This window comes from Anopheles cruzii, chromosome 3, assembly GCF_943734635.1.
Source record: "Anopheles cruzii chromosome 3, idAnoCruzAS_RS32_06, whole genome shotgun sequence".
NCBI classification, from domain to species: domain Eukaryota; kingdom Metazoa; phylum Arthropoda; class Insecta; order Diptera; family Culicidae; genus Anopheles; species Anopheles cruzii.
In genome coordinates, this window is record NC_069145.1 from 44,062,720 (window position 1) to 44,085,080 (window position 22,361).

The following is a 22,361-nucleotide window of genomic DNA, read 5'->3' on the forward strand; positions in this document are numbered from 1 at the left end:
CAGCTGCGAAAGGATAAGTTTGGCCACGTTTGCACGACTTCTTTTGGTGCAGACTTTGCTAAGCGTTTGTTGTTAACCACTTTGTTAATCCTTGTTAAGCTTGTTTGTTGTTAAGCGGCTGTGTAGGGCGAACGGAATTGCGACTGCTTGACAGCTCCTGGCGGAGGTGAGACTGTTTATACGTTTATATTAAAAATTCAAAAATGTAATTTTACTTACTTTTTAGTTTAATATAACGAGTAGAAATATCGTGGAAATGTGTGGACTGTAATATAAATTTCATCACTTTGTGTGGACTTTAGCATAATTTTTCAATTTGCATTATTGGTTATTTTTGTTGAAGTACTGAAGGTGATGGTATAAATCAATGGGGCGCTCAGTTGACTGGTTGCTTTTCGCGAAGCATGCCAAAGAGTGGCTTTGTTTGGGTAGAAAACAAGAATATATTTTGTGGTTGTAATTTCAATTATCCTAATATGTTTGTTGTGTTGAATTGTGCCCATTTCTGTTGATCTTCGTACAACCGACCACAGACCCGTACGCACACGCTCAGCGGTACTCAAATATCGAAAGAATAACATAGTTGAGAAGGTTTTTTCGCGCCACGCCGGTTGGAAGACGTCGCTTCGTGATGGATTCGGCGTCATATGATGAGTTTGGCAACTACATTGGCCCCGATCTAGAAAGCGACGAGGATGACGATCAAAGCATCTATGGACAGGCGGATCAGCAGCAAGAAGAAGACGACGAGGAGGATCCGCTCGATGATGAGGGTCCGGACCCGGAGGATGAAGACAAGCGCTCCAAGGCGGTAGTGCTGCACGAAGACAAGCGTTACTATCCGAGCTCACTTGAGGTGTACGGCGAGGAAGTCGAAACAATCGTACAGGAGGAGGACGCTCAGCCGCTCGATAAGCCCCTGATCGAGCCCGCCAAACGGGTCAAGTTTCAGCTGAAAGCACAGGAGCTACCCGAAACGACGTACAAAATGGAGTTTCTCTCCGATTTGATGGACACACCGACATTAATCCGCAACGTCGCTTTGATCGGCCACCTCCACCATGGTAAAACGACGTTCGTCGATTGCCTCGTGCGCCAGACGCATCCACAGTTGCGTAGCATGGAGGAGCGCAACCTGCGCTACACGGACACTCTGTTCACGGAACAGGAGCGGGGCGTCAGTATCAAGGCGACTCCAATGACACTCGTGCTGCCGGATGTAAAGGGGAAAAGCTTTCTTATAAACGTGTTCGACACGCCCGGCCACGTAAACTTCTCCGACGAGGTTACGGCTCCCATGCGGCTGTGCGACGGCGTGGTCCTGTTCGTCGACGCAGCCGAAGGAGTGGCGCTTAACACAGAGCGGCTGCTGAAGCACGCGATTCAGGAGAAACTAGCGTTGACTGTCTGTATCAACAAGATTGACCGGCTGATCCTCGAGCTGAAGCTTCCGCCTCAGGATGCTTACTTCAAGTTGCGCCACATCGTGGAGGAAATTAACGGTTTGCTGGCGCTGCATGGTGACGCGTCCGTGCGTCCGGTGTCGCCCGTGCTCGGCAACGTTTGCTTCGCTAGCTCGCTGTACGGGGTATGCTTTACGCTCAAGTCGTTTGCCCGGCTGTACGCCGACACGTACGAAGGCGTGAACATGGACGAGTTTGCCAAACGTCTGTGGGGTGACGCTTACTTTCACAGCAAATCGCGCAAATTCACGCGAAAACCTCCGCACAGTTCGGCCCAGCGCAGCTTCGTGGAATTCGTGCTCGAGCCGCTATACAAATTGTTCGCCCAGGTGGTCGGTGATGTGGATACCACGCTCGCTGACACACTCGCCGAGCTGCATATCCCGGTGACGCAGGAGGAGATGAAATGCAACATCCGGCCATTGCTACGTACCATTTGCAATCGATTTGTCGGAGATTTCTGTGGGTTTGTGCAAATGTGCGTCGAGCACGTGCGGTCACCGCTGGATAATGCCCCTTGCAAGATCGATCACATCTACACGGGGGTGCGGAAGAATATCTATCAGGACATGCTGAGCTGCGATGCGAACGCACAGCTGATGGTGCACAGCTCGAAGATGTACCCAACGGAGGACTGCACGTTTTTTCAGGTGCTGGGGCGCGTTATGAGTGGCACACTGCACGCCGGCCAGGAAGTGCGCGTACTTGGCGAAAACTATTCGCTACTGGACGAGGAGGACAGCCGAGTGCTGCAGGTCGGGCGTCTGTGGGTGTACGAGGCACGCTACAAGATCGAGCTGAACCGGGTGCCGGCGGGAAACTGGGTGTTGATCGAGGGCATCGATCAGTGCATCGTGAAAACGTCGACCATCACCGACGTGCAGATGGACGGGGACGTGTCCATTTTCCGGCCGCTCAAGTTCAACACGCAGAGCGTGATCAAGATCGCAGTGGAGCCTGTCAACCCGTCAGAGCTGCCCAAGATGCTGGACGGGTTGCGCAAGGTGAACAAATCCTACCCTTTGCTTTCGACGCGCGTAGAAGAGTCGGGCGAGCACGTGATCCTCGGTACGGGCGAACTTTATCTCGACTGCGTCATGCACGACCTGCGGAAAATGTACTCGGAGATCGACATCAAGGTGGCCGACCCGGTGGTGGCGTTCTGTGAGAGTGTCGTCGAGACGAGCTCTCTGAAGTGTTTCGCCGAGACGCCCAACAAACAAAACAAGATCACGATGATTGCTGAACCGCTAGAGAAGGGACTGGCGGAGGACATTGAGAATGAGACGGTGGCCATTGGGTGGAACAAGAAGAAATTGGGCGAGTTCTTTCAAGTCAACTACCAGTGGGATCTGTTGGCGGCCCGGTCAATCTGGGCGTTCGGGCCGGACAACACAGGGCCCAATATTCTTGTCGATGACACGCTGCCGTTCGAGGTTGACAAGACGCTGCTCGGTGCAGTCAAGGACTCGATCGTACAGGGCTTCCAGTGGGGTACACGTGAAGGCCCACTGTGCGAGGAACCGATTCGAAACGTCAAGTTTAAGATACTCGATGCAACCATCGCGCCTGAACCAAAGCACAGAGGAGGTGGCCAGATCATTCCGACGGCGCGACGTGTCGCATACTCCGCGTTCCTTATGGCGACGCCTCGTCTCATGGAACCGTATCTCTTTGTCGAGGTGCAGGCGCCAGCCGATTGTGTCTCTTCCGTGTACACCGTGCTCGCACGTCGTCGTGGACACGTCACGCAGGATGCGCCCGTTCCAGGTTCACCGCTGTACCTCATCAAGGCGTTCATACCGGCGATCGATTCGTTTGGCTTCGAAACCGACCTGCGGACGCACACGCAGGGCCAAGCGTTCTGTTTGTCGGTGTTTCATCACTGGCAGATCGTGCCGGGTGATCCACTCGACAAGAGCATCGTCATCCGGCCGCTGGAACCGCAACCCGCCACCCATCTGGCTCGCGAATTTATGATCAAGACGCGTCGCCGCAAAGGACTTTCGGAGGACGTTTCTATTAACAAATTTTTCGATGATCCAATGTTGCTCGAGCTTGCTCGTCAGGATGTGTTGCTTAACTATCCGATCTAAGCCGCTTGATCTCGCTTCGTGAGCGGTTCAAACTATTTAAGCATAAATAAAACTTTCATAGTATCCGTGCTATACAACATTCAATAAGTGTTTTTCGTTTTCTTCTATCGCCCATCTCGTGTCAACCCTTCGATTTCTTACAACTCACAATACATGTGTAGTCCGTGCGATTACCCAATTCGAATTGCAATTGCAAATACAATTACGCCATATTAATTACCGGTAAGGTTGCGAAGGGAAAGCACGAGTACAACACTACGACAAAAGATGTAGGACAATAAAATAACCCATCCCAGCAGCAAATGCATTCGAAAAGTGGTTTTATGAGTGTGCAGTGGTGAGTTGCAAATCTTTTGCCCAATACCGTACATGTCGATCGCATTTTCGCTTTCGCCTTTACCAGGTCTATACGTTGAGAATCGGAGTTTTAAAAAGATGACTGTACCTACTGTACCTGTAAAGAGATTGGGACTTCCCAGATTTGCTGTTCATTCATCATTACCTTGTGTTGACATCAGGTGAATGATTTCAGGTCGAAAAAAAATATTTCGGCTTGCAACCCATCTTTAAAAGGGTTAAACTAAGTCAATTTTTGTGCCTTTGCGGAGATTTTTATTTTTCTGCTCCTCTTGAAGAAAACTGCTTCGGAATCGCACCAAATGTTTGTCGGAACCTGTGTTTGGAAGATCACAGTGCTTTGACTGGTTTAAAAAAATTCAAAATGGCGATTTTGACTTAACAAACAAAAAGCGTCGAAGGACTCCAAAAAACGAACTTTCTGATGGGACAGAAAGGTGCGATGCTTCACAAGCTCCTAAAACCTGATGAAAACGTTAATTCCGATCGCTACTGACAACAAATGATCAATTTTAACCATGCATTGATCGAAAAACAACCAAAAGCCGTTTCTGTTTTCTAGAATGGAGGCGCCTGGTACCTCGTGAAGTGAAGCTGACATGTGCCCAAAAAGCAAAACAACCCAAACGCAACATGCGCCCAAAAAGCAACAAACGTTATTCGCCAGACTTGGCTCTTTCCGAATATCATTCTTTTTCATCGATGGGACACGTATTGGCTGAGCAGCCCTTCGTTTTTCTATGAGGAAGTCGAAATGGGATGACTAATTAGTTTGCTTAAAAAGTCGAAGAATTCTTTCGTCTGTAAATTTTAATAAACATTTTTTGTGTGTGAAAAAAGTCCCGATTCTCAACGTATAGACCCGGTACATTTTGCAGAATGTATCAAACAGTGTTTGTGTGAGTGTAGGTGTCTAGGGGCGTAGGGTGTTCTGGTTTATGCTCTTCGCATTATATTAATACTAAACGGCTGTATGTTTGTATATATATTATATCTCTCTCTTTTCGTGCTATGGTCGGCTTTTTCCCCACTCGTGTAACGGAGCCCATTTTTCGACTGATGACCGCCTCGACCCGGCTTTCGTGTTAGAGGGTCAACCCCTCACGAGTTCTTAGATTAGAGTAAATTTGTGCAGAAAAAACAATTTGCCATTACCGGAGTTCGGTGTAATAGAGTTTTCATTTCTTTTGCTTTGTCTGTTTGTTGCTTACTGCATCCTATGCTTAACGTTACGGCCACTGTCTGCTGCCGCGGCTCGGTGTGTCGCGTTGCCGCACATTATGATTAATTAACGTTGAACTGAACTGGACCCTACATGACGCTGGCGCGCTTTTGGCCACCCCGACTAACCCGAGGCCACCGGTTCGGTAAACGGTCTCAGGTGGCGCAAAGGAAAACGAGGGGTACAGAAAACGAATCATAATCGCAGGTTCTCAGCCAGCTCGGCCAAAAACCCGGATCCCGAGCCCCACAAACCTACTGCATCCCGTCTGTCACAGTCGACCCCCGGTGATTTCGTTTCTCACCGGCAGCCCAATCGGGCCCCATTCTCTTACAAGTTATCGTACTAAAAGCCCCCCTCTCTTTCTCTCTCTCTCTCGCTCTCGACACCGTCTCTCGACCTTAGCCAACAATTCCAATCCCAGTGCTCGGTTTCTTAGGTTGTTACTAAAGCTTTTAGGTGTCGGTTCTCTCGGTCGCGCCCAATGTTCGTTCAATTCTCGCGGCTCTGAACCACGTTCCAGCGGATGCTTGGCCGGGGGTGGCAGTTGCTGTCCACCAGCTGTCAAGTGACACCTAGGCCCCCCGCCAGGAATGCGTTCCAGGACGCGTGGTGCGAAATCAAAACAGGCCCAACATGTTGCAGTGCAGTAAGAGATTAACAATGAGTGCTCCTCCTCGGTCGGTCGCTTCTGTCAAGTGACTCCTGGCTCGCTGTCAAGCGGCTTCGTTTGCGGTGCTCTGCCCGATCGATCGGTCAGTGATCGGTCGGGGCAGCTTCGCGCCTTCGCTCCCAATCGTTCCCTTCCCGGTTAGTCCCTTGTTGGGCAATTCGTACCGTTTCTTTTCACTATACATGGCCGCCGTGCGCGCGCTATGAATCTGACTCTCTGACCGTCCCACTGCTCCTGACGGACCAAACCCCGTCTCTATGTACACCCGCATTTTGTGCATCCGGTAACGCGCTTCACACCGAACACTTAACCTGCCGTAACCTTATGTCCTAACAAACACTCGGCAACCGCCGCCATCCGCCATCCGCAATCCTTTGGGCCATCGGACTCGGAGTGCTAGATCCTACTCGTAACTCTACCGCTATTTCCCGTTTGGGTTCGCTTTGTGCGTTCACCACACCGAGGACCCGGTGCTTAGACGTACCACTCCTTGATGTCTTTCGAGTTGCGGCTCTTCTGGCGCTGCGGCTGTGCCATTCCGCCGGAACCACCGCCCCCTGCGCCGCCGCCACTGGCGCCCCCGCCACCGCCGCTGGACTGCATGCTGCCCTTGTCGCTACCGCTACCGTTCAGCCCGCCGTAGCCCATGCTCATGCTGCCCCCGCTGCCCATCCCGTTGCCCGGGTGGCCGTGGTGGCGCAGGGAACCGTTCAGCGGCAGCGTGCTGCCCCCGTTCGAGTGGTGCACGTTGTAGTGGGGCGGCGCCGACGGCTGGTGGTGGTGCTGCGGCTGCTGCTGCTGGTGGTGGTGGTGCGCGGAAGCTGGCTGGTGGTGCGCGGGTGGCTGGGCCGCCTGCGACTGCTGGTTGTAGTGGTGACCGCTGCCCGAGTTCCCGTGGGACCCACCGAGCAGGGCCGCGCTCGGCCCCTGCCCGTACAGGCCGCTCTTGTCGTGCTCCGTCTTGTACGAGCGATCGCCGTTCGACTTGATCCACAGGACGAGCAGGATGACGAGGATGACGGCGATCAGTGCCCCGGCCACGATGCCGATGATCATGGCCGTGCGCTCCTCGGCCTCTGAGTTGATCCGGCCGCCCTTGTGCTTAGGGAGGCGCGTCGGCGGCGGGTACGGCGGTTGCGGGTGCGGCGGGTACGGTGGCTCCGGTTCCGGGTTCGGAGGCACCTCGGGGGCCCGCGTGGGCCGCAGCCCGGGGTACGTCTGCTGGACGGTCGTCCTGGGCGGTTCCTCGCCGTCGCCCCCGTTGCCGTAGTCGGTCGCGGGGCCAAAGTGTGCCCCGTGCGCCCCGTCGTCCCCGTCCTCGTCCGCGCCCGTTGACGCCGTCTGCCCTGCGCCGAACGTGGTGCCCTGCTCCTGGTTCCGGGATCGATCGGTCGTGGTCGACGGAGGCGTTTGCTGCTGCTGCTGCTGCTGCTGCGTGGTCGACCCGTACGTGCTGCTCAGCCCGACCGTCGTGGTGCCGCCCGCCGTCGATCCGAATATCGGCCGACCGCCGGCCGTGGTGCCGGTGCCGGGTCCGAATCCGGTCGTGCCCATCGACACCGTCGTACCGTAGCTTCCGTCGGGGGCCCCACCGTAGACGCTGGTGCCGTAAGCGCCACCCGTCGTGCCACCGGCCCCACCGCTCGTCCCGCTCGTCGTGTCCATTTCGCTGGTCGTGTGGGACGACGACGGCGAGTAGGTGTCCGGCGTCCGGCCCAGGGTCGTGAGGGAAGTCGTGCCACCGGGCTTCCTGTCGAAGTCGACGGTGGTGTACGTCATGTCCGGACTGGTCTCTGCAAAAACGGAACACAAAACGGGTCAGAGCCAGTCTCCGGATTTTCGGGCGACTTTCATCTGGCCATTGTCATTGGAGCACCTTCCAGCTCTAACCCGAAGCGAAGGTCCCAAAGCGGTCGGTTAAGAACAATGATCCATCAGAAACAGTGATAAAACGTTGGTGGCTTCAAACGTGGTGACCAATGACCAAGATACCAGATGACGCATTGGCCGATAAGAGATGGAACTAATGGATCCTTCACTTCACTCGGGAATCGAAACGATCGACATCTAAGTGGAGTGCAACTGGTTAACTTCGTCCAAAGAGTCGTCGAAAGCACAACAATCGACTGGAAAGCTACGGTCTCGGTGTTTTGGGATGTGCATGGTGTAATATTCATCGACTGTCTTGAGAAGAGAGATACTATCAACAATGAATATTATATAGCGTCGTTGGAGCGTTTAAAGGCCGAAATTGTACAGAAACAAATGTTGCTTCATCAAGACAACGCACCGTGTCCCAAGGCAATCAAAACAATGGCAAAACTAAATCCACCGTATTGGGAAGATTTGGCTCCCAGCGACTACTGGCTATTCGGACACCCCAAAACAAAACCTCATCTGTCAGAAATTTCGCTCGATTGAAGAGGTTATCGCTCAAACTGAGGCCTATTTTGAGACAAAACAGAAATCGTTCTACAAAAAAAAAACAAATCCAATAAAGCTCGAGATTTTTCAGCCCATGTGTTAAGACATTGCGATTGCGTTGCAAACTAGTTAGGTAAGGGAACATCCAACTAGGTGGGCCAATAAAATGCTGCCTGGACTTGATCGCCCTTCTGGAAATTTGGTCTGGATCTGGATTTCTGGATTCCTTTTGATTTTGATGGCGGCTTCCCTGCACCTCGACCTCGATACTTGACGCAGTTGTGTGCGCGGAAAGACACAGCTTTGACCCTTCCCTCAACCGCAACTTCCCAGCAACAACCGCTCGCCGTAGGGGTTAGAGTTTTGTGTTTCCAGGGCTCGGGGCTCGGGGCCAGCCCAGAGCCCGGGGTTGTTGCAACCTACCCGAGCTTCTGGCCGTCGAAGAGGTGACCACCTCCGTCACCTCGCCGCTCCCGGAACCGGGCAGACAGTCTTCATCGTCGCAGCCCGGCTTCTCGCCCGGCTTCCCGCGACCCCGCCCGCCGGACGCGGTGGTGGCCGTTTGCTTCGTCGGCGGCACGTACACCGGCGTGATCAGCTCATCGCCGGAACCGTTCTCGAACGGGGGCGTGCACTCGTCCTCGTCGTCCCCGCGGCACCCCGAGCCGGCCCCGCTGAAGATCAGGTCGTCCATCACGCCCGGGTAGCCGCTGGCCGGTGTCTTGAAAGGATCGGAAGAGTTCTTCAGTTTAATTCTTACGGTCAGCTCACGCCCTCTGCTGAAGCGTGGTGTAGGATGAGCGCAATGGAAAGTGGTGCCCGATAAAATGGTGTGCGAGTGTGTGCGAGCATGTTTGTGTGTGTGTATGTGTGTGGGTTGGTGGTGCTGCAGGCTGCTTTCGGTGCGTTCGTGCAAAAATGTGCGAAAGCTACACGAACAACTACTGGCAACGGCAGAGCAATCCGGCATCCCGGAGCGGACTGCAAGTGGCTGAGCGATGAAGCGGAATGAAGCGCGGGGTGTGCGTGATGAAGGACCGGTGAGGGAGGGAGGTTGAAACCGGGGTGTATCGAACTGTTTTCAGTGTTCTCTGTGGGCCTGTGGCTTGGCTCTTGAGCCTCCTCTTGTGTCGGATGTCCTATTGCGATCATGGTGTGTGAGTGTGTATTTGAGTTTCTGTATCGCCTTCGAAAGTGTGGGTTGACGGGGAATGAGCGGAGGTTGGGCGAAGTGGGTGGTGAAGTGTTTCGATTGCAGCTGGTTAAACAAACGACATAACACAGTTCGGGAAAAACAATCGCAGCGACAACAGTTCTTTGGCCATTGCTTTCGCCTAACTTTGCTCCCATTCGCTTTGGTTTTCGGTTTTGCTATGGGGTCTTAGGTGCGCATCTCCTGTGTGCAAGTAAAAGGAAAGGACAAAGTTGAGAATCTGTTGGTTGGTTGGCTAGAGCTATCGGGTTACAGGTCTCAGCCTCTTAATAGGTCCTTTAGTAACGGAGTCCGAGGGGTCGAAACGAAATCGCGGCGAAAAGAAACCAAACCCATAATCGGGACAGAAAGGAAACCGGGCGACAGAACTGAACAGAGGGCAAAGTTGCGTTGGCCACGGGCTCTAGCGGCCCTCGCGGGTTGCAGTCCACTGGCCAGCCAGCAGTACGTGGGTGTGGGTCATTTAAAGTTTGCCAGTTGGAGCACGTGCCTTTTTCTTATCGTTTCATTAGCGAGGCTTAACGAAAGTGCTCCGTGCGGGGAACGACTATACTTTATAAAGAATTTCTGTTAAAACACTTCTCACTACTCGACCTGAGGACGAAGAGTGTAGCTGAATGCTCTCGCCAACGAACTTGCCAAGCTTAGTGGAGCTCACATTGCTACTTCATGATCGAGATTCAGCCCACAACAACTGTTTTGGCTCATCTTCGTCTTTTATTTATTCAAAAAAAATTGATGGCAAAGAAACTGCATCAAATTTTGTGTGAAAAACAAAATGGAGTGCACGAACGCATGCCGAATGTTGACTGTGGCTTACGGTGCAGCTATTGTGACCAACAGCATCGTTTATCGATGTTTCAAAATGTTCTCAGAGGGCCGAGATGTGAACGACAAAGAGCCAAGTTCAGTCGATTGTGAGCAGTTTTGCTTACAGTTTTCTTCGATTGAAGGGACGGGGTGCATCATGAGTTGTTAAGCTTAAGGGTAGGACGGTCAATAAGGAATATTATCCGCAAGTTGTGCTCAATTTGCGTGAAAGAATCCGCCACAAATGCCCAGATTTGTGGGAACCACCGTATTTTCCAGAGTTAGTCCACTGTGACTGTTTCTTGGTCCGGAAATCGAACTGAATAGGAATTACTTTAAGACTCACAAAATAGATATTCATGAGTAAATTTATATAATTTTTTAAAGAAATTTTAAAGTCGCGATACTTTTTGAGTATCTATCTATATAAGCTACGGCGTGTATTGATGTTAGTTTCTTTTCCGATTTTCAACTCGTAGTTTAGATATTTTCATATTCTTTTAAAACGTCACAGGAGATCATATCCGGTAACGGTGCCGTGCTCATTTGACGCTTGACTTGCTACCCCGAACCTAATACTCTGGCAATAAAAGGAGCCCAGATACATTTTCAGGAACCTCATCGAGTCCAGATGTAGTGGCCCAAAAGTATGCGGCAAAGCGTGAGCGAGGATGCGCCCATGTTCGGTGTTGATATTAATAGACGGCGTGCGGGGTTGCGATTCTGGTTGTGCAGCTTAAATCAAACTCAACTGTGCATTAGTACAAAGCATGAACGGGCAGAAGAACGTGGACAGTTGCTCAGTTCCCGTCTTCGTAATGTGAACAGCACCGAACAGGACACTCACTACAAAGCTAAGAAACATATTGGCCCCCCTGGTAAGAGGGGAAACAACGAACTAAGCACTGCTCGCCGAATGCGCTGCGTGGCCCATACGGATTCGGCGTAGGAACTGAGGAACAACTCCAAACTAAGAAATGTGCACTTGGTGGCAAGGAACTGTGCAAAACGGTTTGTACAAAATCAAACGCGTAACTAATCGGAACAACAAGTGCGGACAGCAAAATTAGAACAGAACCAAGAACCAGAACACAAACAAACAGTTCGATTAACCACACTGGACGCAATGGAGTGGTAAAGTAACAGTCAGATTCAAAGAAAAAACGTAACGATTAAAACAGAAATTGAGAGAGAGAGAGAGTAGAGAAAAAGAGAGACAGAGAGAGCATTTTCGAGATACGAGAAATTGCTTTTCGTTTAAAGTTCTAACCTGCTGCATTCTTTGGTCATTTCTATCTAAAACGCCAGTTACCAATTGTACGTCGCCCCGTACGTTGATGTGCGGATCGCGCTCCGCGGCCAGGTCGAGGACGCGCAACCGGTTGACGGACAGACCGGCGATGACCCCGCTGAACGGGCGCTCGATGCGCGACCGTCCGTTGCGGGCGATCTTACCACCGACCTGGATGTTGGCCATCGAGGTGAACACGGTCGACTGGTGCCCTGTGGAAGGAACGAGGCTCGTTAGTGGATTGGTTGGCACCCTGCAACACTTTCGTGAGCAGCCACGGATTCTAACGGCCTTAACGGTCTCGGAATCCGAACGTTGTACTCAACAGCGAACACCTTAGCAACGGTGATCCTGGTCTTACCGATCGACGTCACTGTCTGGACGTTGTAATCGTCGATCTGCAGCGTAGCGTTGGCGCCCGTTCGGGTGAAGCGCACGATGTGGTAGTTATTGTCGTTCACCTTCACGGCCACCTCACCGAGGGGCAGATCTTGCGTGCCCACGTTGTACACGGTGAACACGTTGCCCTCCACCTGGAAACGGAGATGGCACGGTAAGATGAGCGGAAAAGCCTTCGCAGCGTCTGCGCTGCACCACTTACGATCTCCATCTCGATGTAGTCCTGTGTGGTCGAGCTCTCGATGCGCAGCAGCACGGCATCGGACTTGGTAGTAACGAAACCGAGCGCTATGCTGTCCTCCTCCGTGTCCGGCTGGCGACCCGGCGGAAAGTTGTACTGTATGAGGCCCTTGCTGTTGCTGAACTCGTACGAAATGGATTCTGTCGGTTAGAGAAGGGAGTATAGCAGTGAATCAGCTAATTTCGTACCAATAGCGCCACAATGCACCCATTTATAAGGCACCGTTCTGTTGGTCCTCTAATAGTAGTCCTCGTCCCTGAACGGCTGTAATCTTAACGATTCCTTCCGTCAACTATAGAAAGGTGCAAGTCTAAAAAAGTTTAGCAGTCGAGGCACTGGCAGCTTATAGTGGATAATTCCATGCCAATCCCCCAGACAGTCAACAACACCTTCTTGGCCAGCACATCCTGACTTGACCGTGATCATCTATTGTTCATCACTATTAGTGTCACTATTCTGTTCAGAGATGGATCGATTCAGATCGTGTTTCTGTAGTCTGTGTGGTAGGTTTGACGGTTGACATCCAAGGAGCCATATTAGAGACCAAAAATCCGCGCCAAAAAAAGCGCTGAGGTTCCGCAGTGTGTCCGCGGGCGTCTTGCTTGTTGCGACTTGCCGAGTTCTCCTAGGTTCTAGGAATAGACGCAGACGTCATAGAAATCGGCGCTCTACGTACCATCGTAGCAGGTGGGACCGGTGAAGGAGGTCATGTCACACTCGCAGGCATAGGCGTTCCACTGCTGCACGCAGACGCCCCGGTTGGCGCATGCATTCTGGCTGCACTTGGTTGGCCCTTCGCAGCCGGACACCACCAGCGAGCTCGGAACGACGGCGTCCTCCGTCAGGCTGGGCGACGTGTCGGCCAGGTCGACCGACGCGATGCAGCCCTCGAACCCGGAGCGCGACGCAATGCTCGCCGGCAGCCGCGTGTACATGTCCTTAAACACGCCGCCCACGTACAGGATTCCTTCCAGCTCCAGGTGCATGTTGTTGCCGGTCGCGGTATAGATCTCGATCGACTCGTCCACGGCCAGGGTGTGCGTCTTCGGGCCGGGCCGCCGGATGCTGACCGAGTGCCACCGATTGTCGTTCATGTGGATGCGGGCCTTGTCGCGCAGCGTAATCGCCCCGTCGCCCAGGTCGAACACGTAGTGGATGTGACCGTTGACGAGCTCCACCCCGAGGAAGTCGGACCGCTTGCCGCCGTTGAAGAACAGCAGCCCGTTCGGTTCGAGCGTTTTGAACCGGAAGTCGATGAACACGGACGAGTACGCCTTCAGGATGGGCAGGCCGACGTACGAGTGCTTCGAGCGGAACGTGGCCGGCAGGTACGGCGAACCGGGCGGTGAGTTGACGAACCGGGCCGTCAGCTTGAACGTGGTCGTCGGCAGCGATGACAGCTCGGGACCGAGCGTTTTCACCAGGTCGATGTACCTGCGCGGACGGAGCAGAGGTCGCAGAGGTTAGTGTGGTTGGGTTGGGCGGGCGTTGCCCAGCCCTATCCCGGTTACCGGTGGCCATTGTAGACGAAGCCCTGCAGCTGGCCGACAAAGTTGGGCATGGCGGCCGTCATCTGGATTTCTTCCTCCGCGTGAAACAGTCCGCCCAGATGGATCGACTTCACCTCGAGCGTGCTGTGGCGCCCCAGAATGGCTTCCGCTGTCGGTTGGCCGGTGCGGAGGGTCCGATGAGGAGGGTCCGCCCGCCACAGGGATGCGAAGAAAGCGGAAACAAGAGAACAACAAGGCAACATCCAGTAAATGGCGGCCGCGTACAACGGACGGAACTACACGGAACAGCGGGCGGATAAGCCGCTCCAGGGCGCGGCTAACAGAGCTAACGGGCCGCCCCGGTCCCTGGAACTACGTGTAACATGTTCATACCGTGATCAAGGCGGGGCGGGGAAAGCGGTTTCTCCTTCTATTCAAGGACTTTTGATGGAGTAAGGCGTGGGGACGGGGCTGGGGCTCAACTAGTGGGGACAGACAGAAGGCATTCAAAAACCGAAATGAAAAAGAAAACCGAAAAAGGACAACAGGACAACATCGAACCTAAACATCGTACAGGCAGGCAACAGGGGGGTGTTTGATGCAAGGGAGGACGATGCGACACTTGGGTTCCACCTGACGGTGGTCCGTTCGGTTGATGCACACTGCGTCCCTAGGGGAAATGCGAACGGTTTCCAGGCTTGTGTGTATGTGTGTGTACAGTTAGTAGGGGCCAGTATGCCGGGATGCTTGGATCGTAGAGAATGATCGGCTTAATTAGAAAAAGAAACTTATTTGGAAAACATTGAGTAAGATATGGAACGAAATAAATTGTTAAGAAAGTAATAAAATGGAGCATAACCCAAATGGAAAATGTATGATAGACATGCTAAGTGGATCCACTATCATTGGCTACGACAAATGATTATTGATGGCAACTAAGAAGAAAGAGTTAAACAAAATAATGGAACGGTGAAAGACGTAAAACAAGGATTCAAAATAACCTTACCAAACATATAAACAAATAAACAAAAAAGGAAGGCTCGAAAAGGTGAAAAAAAGGAAGGAAGGCGATCGAAAACATACAGAGGAGGAAAAAGAGTGAACGTAAGACGTAGAGCGTAAAAAGGAAATTAAAAGTAAGAATTAAATAAGTGAATAAATAAAAAGTGCCAAAACATCGATCTTGCCAGATCGGAGATCATTCTGTATCGGAGGACGAATTTGGAGAACTTGGATAAAACCGTAGGCCACTGTAACGGAAGACAGGCTAACAAAGTAGAAAACAAAACTTTCCAACTTATGATGTATGATAGACGTGTGATAAATGGATCCTCTAATCGTGTCAATTGTCATTATTAATGGTGCAAGGGTTATGATAAATGATAATTGATGCTACGAGTTAAAAAAAATGAAAGTACAAGAAAACCAAGGCAAGAATAAAACCGAAAGAGCGCGACATAGAGAGAATGTAGGTAAGAAGTTCCGAAGACGATCATTGCAGACAAATCGGTAACGGAGAGCGAATCGCCGCGAAACGAGCAGCCGGTGCAGGCAAATGACTACCACTACACTAAGCGCAAGCACTACACCACACAAAGGCATGCGTGAATCGGTGTCGACGGATCGAAAATACGTATACGTGGAGTTTATGTACGGTCAAAACAAACTTTCAGTAACGAGTGCACGATCAGTTCGATCAATTGGGTGGATTTAGGGCTCGGATAGGGCTCATTGTCACTAATCGATGTGCGCTAGAGGTGTGAGTGCGCTATTGGGCCTCGCTCGGGGAATCGGTGGCCCATCGAGCCCTTCCGCGCCGCCGTGCGCCCGGTTCAGACTATGTGGGCTTGGGTTTGGGGAGGTGAGTGGGAAACGGGTACACGGTGTGCAGCGTACGGTGTGCGCCAGAGCCGGTGTGAGTACGTCGGTGAGCCAATACACATGTGCTGATAGGTAAGAGGCTTTACGGAGGCTTTACGGTGAACTACGGAGGCCCTCAGAGCGTACGCCAACAATCGCCACTAAGTGCTGATCGAGTGATCGAGCTTCCGGCTTTGGGTCGGTCACTGATCGGTCCACCGGTGGTGCTCGCGGACCACACACACATTACGAGTACGAGTGCTATGCAGAGGCTACGCAGGCTTACAGTAGAATCTATAGGTGTAACTAAAAGGTGGACACAAATAGCTCGCGCAGCTCGCGTTCCACATTCATTCTAGCAGCGGCAAAGGAGTAGGTGAAATTAATGCATACAGGACCAAGGGTAAAGAAAATTGCGGCCAGCGGCCAGCTCGTCCAAACAGGACACGTGGCCATCCGTGGCAAAGCTCCGTGGCTTGTTGGCTTGGCATGGGTGAACTAAATCGGTAAACGCATTGCAAGCGACAGCAGTAGAGTTACGCGATCGTAAACAGTGACCGAACAGAAAGAGATAGCTTAGGAAAGGAGCTTTTGAAAACGGAAGAGTGGCGCGAGTTAGTCGAATGCCTACTACATTCGATTGGTTGCCGTGTGGGTTTTGTTTGTGATAAGTTACCATACTGTGTGCCGTCGTGTGGTCGTGTTGCGCGTTAGTATAGAATGTTGGAACAGTCCTAGTGTGACGTGTGTGACTCTGCTGCGCGTCACATAGTTCGATCCTTGCTGATAGCAGAAATGATCAAGGAAATCTTCGTCAACCACACAGTGGTACTGAGATGTTAGAGAATAACCCGTAGCGTGCAGGTGAACCAGACCCATGGAAGTCTAGTCGTTGCCAGTAACAGCTCGTTATTATTTGTCTTTGCCTAAAGTGCGGAACAATGTAAGCCACACGGCTGCCTATTCATAGGAAAACATTATCTGACCGCTCAAGGGGAAATGTAAACCAAATGTAATGTTCTCACGGTGCACGGGTTTTTATTGGAGTGAAAATTTATCTCGACAGCAATAAGTTGCTGTAAACAACTGTAAACAACAACAAAATAAAGGCCTGTCCGGCTGGTGGAAGGGTTACTGGTGCCTGAAGGTGCCTCCTGTAGCGTGCCTGTAATTGGTCACTTACAAACGGGGTCCTGCCGTTACTGTTTTCTTGTAACGATTCAATTTGAATTGTTGTGACTTTTACCTGTTTTTCTTCTGCAAACACAACGCTGGGCGCTGTGCGCAACGGAATGCAAGTAAATCTGATATTTGCGAATGATCACTGTTCTGAGCAGCATTTTATAGAGCCACTTTAAGAGGTGAAACACGTTCGTTGCATATTGAGGATGTATCTTCCCTGGAGTGTAAGCATTTGGCTACAACACATTTTTCGAACGAGCTCTCATTACGCTTGAGTGGATGGTCATAAAAAATTAAATAACCTACCGGTCATAAACACTCTCAAGGAACACGCTCACCGCTCGGGTAACCGAATGTGGCAAACATATACTTTGAGACAACGTTTTGTATTTTATTGCAAAACTTTGGGCTTGGGCTTAATCCGCCCTCTTCTGGACGGCTCACCGTTTAAAGTCCCGAGAGAACCCCGAGAGGAATGCAATAAACATAATGCAACTCCAATTGCTGTGTGCCCTTGGCTTATTGTTGTAGGACTTTTGGCGCCTAGTTTTCACATTGGACGCATTTTCGCAGGAGTCACAAATGTTCGTGCAGAAATGTAGGAGAGTGTAAAAGGTGTGTGAAATGTTCGGCTGTTTGGACATTTGGTTGTCTTTTGCTTGGGCCGAGTATGCGTTCGTAATCTAGTAAGATGGAGAAGGTTGGCTCGGTCGATGCAAACGGGGCGTGTGATGTAAACGGTTAAACTTCTACTGAATCGTGGTATCGTGGTTGAACTGTGCCTTTCATAGAACGTGCAAAATTTACCATTTAATTGTGTATTGGTAATTTTAAGCCGTGTAGAAAATAAATACAGACGAATTTCGATCAACCTAAGGTCGCGTGTGACGCCTACATGGTGTGTGCCTATGTGTGTGTGTGTGTAGCAAGGGTGGAACCGGCGTGTGCGAGCTATTGTAACAACATTACGCATAAGGACAAAAAATGGTGGCTGGTGAACTGGGTGGGCATCGACCTAAAGGTTACGGTACTGTGCGTGTGCGTTCTTGTAGTGGGCAGGTGTAGGTGGTTGTGTGGCAAACATACGTTACGATTGCTGGTTAGTGATACGTTATCGCAATAATTAGGTTATCATACGGTAATCATAACAGTAGCGTTTACGCTTGGATAGCAATACGGGTAAGAAAAACAAGAGAGAAAAGAAGAACGGAACTAACATAACAAACTGGTAAAAAATTTTGGTGCACATAAAGTAGCGCCCTGACGTTCGGTAATTTTGTACGCGATCGCGACGTCCGCCTCATTGCTGCTGGACACTTTTAAACAACCCTACGCAAGCCACTGGCTTTAAAGTAAATGTGGAGACAATTTAGACAATCCGGTGGTACACGAAGTTCGACCACTTCGGCTCGGGCACTTTGTCCGAGCTCCGCAGAATGCGTTCCGGCGTAGCTCTTTCAAGCGGCCGCCGAGTTCGGTGTTGGTAGGTAGGTATCGACGGTACGAGACAGCAAACGAGCTTGATGGTTGGCATTGACAGTCAGTAAGAGGGCAGGACAGGAAGCTATCGTCGAGATGATGGCATGGCATAGGCGAATGAATTGTGACGGGAGATCGAGATCAGTAAGTAGATGAATGAACGCGGTGAATGAATTTCCCGAACCTCGATCGCGCGATTGAGCATGAACATGTGAAGAAAATCGGGGATGACACGAGAGCCACTAGGACCCTAACCCTAAACCCATCAAAGCGATGAGTCGACCCTCGACAGTTCAGCAAGCAGTTTGGAAGGCTAATTTCGATCGTAACTAAGCCCACGTGGAAAACAATCCCATTGTTGTTTGTCGTCGCGATCAACGGTTAAAAAATGTTCTAAGCACGGTTAGGTAGTTAATGTTCTTTATTACTCCTAGCACCGAGTGTTAAAACATTGCTGCTCTTTCCGTCTCCTGATCGCAACTAATCTCATCACGCTCCGTTTGCGCCCTTTTCGCATCCCTGGTCTCTCGGTCGTCGACCTGCTCTCCCGGTAAACGATCCATCTTCACGCGTTCGATCCTCAACGCTTGGACCGTTTACCGTGCCTAGGTTGAGTTGACAGCGGTGGAGGGAACCCAAACTGTTATACGCAACACCCATCATGGTGATTTCCCCGGAACGAAGAGGAAAATAAATCAATCCCTCGCTACCGGGCGGGAAACGCTCGGAACGGTGATTGAATATGAGTATGTTGTTCGCTCTGGTAACATATCAAGAGCGATATCGAAACAAAAGAGATGAACACAACCGGCAATGGGTGTAAAACAATGCGCCACATATTGGACCTCACTTCGGGAGGTGAAAAATGATGATTTATTTCGAGCCTTCAATCGAATGGGTGAAAAAAGAAACACCTATAGACCGGCCGGTTCGGTGTCGATTTTCACGGATTCCGCAAAATATGCCATAAAAACATGAAAAAAGGCCAGTGAAGTAATCGAAAACCGGCCACGAACAATTCCAATTAAAAGCACAAGTTTTCAATTCAATGCTGCACCCCGAGAAGCTGGATCAGCTATCAGCGGGGCCGACGCAATCGACTGCTCCTCGGTGAGGCGCAGATCGCGGGGGCTGACTGACAATAATTCAAATTGACGTAGTTTTTTAAGGCAGTTCGCTTGTGCTGCACCACGGGCGTGTATGCGCTAATTGTACAACGAACGAGCTGACATCCGTGGGGAAATAATTTGGCACTTTTGTTGAGCGAAGCGAAAGTCCGCCCGAATGCACCCCGCCCGTCGCATAATTACTGCGGGCATGATGCAGGCGGCCAGCGCTTGGGCACTGTGATGAATATATATGTACAGTTCTTGGGTGAGTTCGATATCTCGCGCTGAAATAATTGGAATTGGGCATCAAATGGAGCGGCAAATGCAGGCGGCACGTGAGCTACCAGGCGCCTCCATCGTGCGGTGGTGTAGCAACCAATTCAGTTCTTCAGTGAGTTACAATAACGTTTCTTTCATGTGTGGACCATAATTTGCAACACATGTTGCAAGGGCACTTCACACTCGACGGAATGGCCAACGGATAGCATTGGTATAGGTAAACCAACACGAAACAGTCTCCTCGCCGTGATATGAAATCATTAATTTTATTACAATTTCATCGCGTTCATGCAAGTGGCCGGGATGGCGAACCGAACGTTCTGGCCAGTAGCAGCCTGTACTGTTGACGGGCGACGATTGCGGATTTCCCAGAACTGCAGGCGAACGAATGCAGCTGCGCACAGCGAACGCGTGACATGGCCTCAAACGATCCTTGTATGCATGTTTCACGATTATCGGCTCTGTAATAGGTTCAGTATTACGATGCACTCGCTCGATGCATGTGCATCGCGGTGAGATACGAAGAGAGAGAGAGAGAGATACCACCACGGAGGGAATCAAAGATAATATTTCGTAATGGTTAACTCGAACGCGCACCGGGAGCTTGGGGTTCTAACGGAGTGTGTACCGCCTCCTAATGGCCGAACATGCCAGTGATTTGTTGAATGGTATGCCCTTCCGCATCACCCACTAAACTAGACTCGGCGGGCTGCGAAATTAGTGTGCTTCAATTTGATTCCCATCACGATGCGAACTGTCCTCTCGAATGCCAGGGCTTTGAATGGGGCTTACTTCAACCCGGTTGCAAATTAATAATATTGAACTGAACAACTCCCGGCGGTCGCAACATGTACTTCAATTAGAGTCCATTACGCCCCGCAATCACAGCACTGGGCGGATTTGGAAAGCCACTCGGTTTAAAATCAATTGTAACATCACATATTTCTCTGTTGCCACGAATTCCCATTTCTTGCCCACAATTGTCCTACCAGAAGACCACCTCACACAACACCGCAGCCTAGAAAACAGTGGATGGCGTAGTCAAGTTCAGGACGGCCACGAATGTACAGTGAAGGCTTCGCGTTTGGCAACAGTATTGAAGAAAGTTGGACAATCAAAACATATTACAGGGTTTCTCCTACTGTGAACAAAGTTGCTGGATTGCTGAAATCGCTGCTTATATATGCGGCCAAAGCTAAGCAGCAGTGTCCTTCTAAACCCGGTGGAGTATCGCATTTTGTGTTCAGCACTGTGAAGAAAACTATTTTTATTACAACCATAAACGCACCCATAAGTCCCCCGACAACAGGTCGAACGGTTTAATTAATTTAAATGTCAGCCAAAATCTGCGTCGAGCGGATTCCCCAGAAGGTGCCAGGGGTGGGCGCTAATGCCGGGGTTTCTCGGAATGCTCCGATAAAGGATCCGGCGGCAAGCCCAAGAAGAGACTGGCACCGCAGGAGCACAGGAGCTGCATTACGTAAGCGCTTGGCTACGGTTGGAATTTTGTGAATCCGGGGACGAGCTAAATTGGGAAAATGTTAGCATATGCCTTCCGAGAGAGGTCGACACCAGGCCGGTGAGTGCACCGGTTTCTATGTATGTTCGCTTGGAGATGATTGGCCGTCAAAGCCATTCTCGATGGTTTCAAGCAACTCGAAAGCGCCTCATAAAGATTCTTCTCAAATTAACGCACAAATCGTTGGAGAGTAATGGTCCCGAGTAGTGCGGTAGGCACTACTTCGAGGTGGTGGCTTCCACGAGGTTTTGCCCCGTATGAATGGGCGGGATTTTATGCTTTCGGTTACGGAGCGATTTTACATTGGCCAACGCCGACCGCAAATTCCGCCACACGTGGCTCTGTGATCAAAGCCTCATCACCATCAGCGAGATCGGAGAAGATGGAGAAAGCAAGCTAAAGAAAAATTCAAAGCCAGTAGGTTCAGGTCTGGGCGGATCCCTTCACCCTTTGCGTGGTCTGTAAAAATATGCTGAACCAAAACCACCTCAAGGCCGTCCCGTAAAACCTGTTTTAATGATGCCGGGCGCACTCGTTTTGACACCGGCTCGTTTTCCACCGGCTCGTGTGGCCAGCGCCTAGTATGGGTTCGCTTTCAGCTGCTGCCGATAAAAGCACTAAGAGAAAGGACCCGTGTTTCTTGTGCGTGTGTGTGTGTGCGGGTGTGCTGTGATGGTTCCCATAAATAAAACCATCAAAAACCAATTTTCTCCCTAATTTCTCTTTACGAGATTATTTTGGTATTATTTCTTGTTTTTTTTCACGCTCGTCTGTCTGCTCTTGGGCCCGAAAGTTGCTTCGTTTGATGAAGTGGCGAATCAGGCGAATCTAGGGCTGCTTGCCGATGGCGCGGCACACCTTAGCCAGTTCGAAAGCTCTCCAAAAATACCGCATCGGTTCGGGTACGAAACTTGGCAATCGATAAGAGGTTGCATTATGTGGCGCCAACTGACAGATTCAACGGTTTCCGAGGCCGGAGTGAACACAAAGTGTAAGAAAATGGTGGACCTTACTACCGCTGCAAAGGCAGATTCAGTTCGTTCTCGACCGTACAGTCATTTAACTTTCGATATCCGGCGGCATCCGAAATCGGGATTCCCTTGCTGTGACTTTGCATTGGCATCAGAGCTATGGATTGACCGCCTCCAAAAGGATGCAATGAAACATTCGCGTTTCGGGTAGCCGGATAGTTTAAACTATTATTAGCATCCTCAAAAATAAACCTAGATCGATATAATCCGAGCCGTTTAAAAG

At 50.9% G+C, this 22,361-nt stretch overlaps 2 protein-coding genes across 2 annotated transcripts in view; one reads left to right on the plus strand and one right to left on the minus strand.

Moving 5' to 3' along the window:
- Window positions 1–631: 631 nt before the first annotated feature.
- Window positions 632–3,609, plus strand: LOC128272693 (116 kDa U5 small nuclear ribonucleoprotein component). The gene has a single exon (XM_053010558.1). The coding sequence runs from the start codon at window positions 632–634 to the stop codon at window positions 3,557–3,559; it is 2,928 nt and encodes a 975-aa protein (XP_052866518.1). The 3' UTR covers window positions 3,560–3,609.
- Window positions 3,610–6,285: 2,676 nt separating this feature from the next.
- The window catches only part of LOC128270466 (neurexin-1), a 94,223-nt gene continuing 78,147 nt past the window's right edge, over window positions 6,286–22,361 (minus strand). The window contains exons 15-21 of the mRNA XM_053007868.1: window positions 13,701–13,848; window positions 12,866–13,623; window positions 12,151–12,329; window positions 11,911–12,082; window positions 11,529–11,761; window positions 8,659–8,956; window positions 6,286–7,604 (exon numbers count right to left, since the gene is read on the minus strand). Of these exons, the coding sequence (XP_052863828.1) occupies window positions 6,286–7,604; window positions 8,659–8,956; window positions 11,529–11,761; window positions 11,911–12,082; window positions 12,151–12,329; window positions 12,866–13,623; window positions 13,701–13,848 (3,107 nt within the window). The remainder of the gene's footprint in view (window positions 7,605–8,658; window positions 8,957–11,528; window positions 11,762–11,910; window positions 12,083–12,150; window positions 12,330–12,865; window positions 13,624–13,700; window positions 13,849–22,361) is intronic.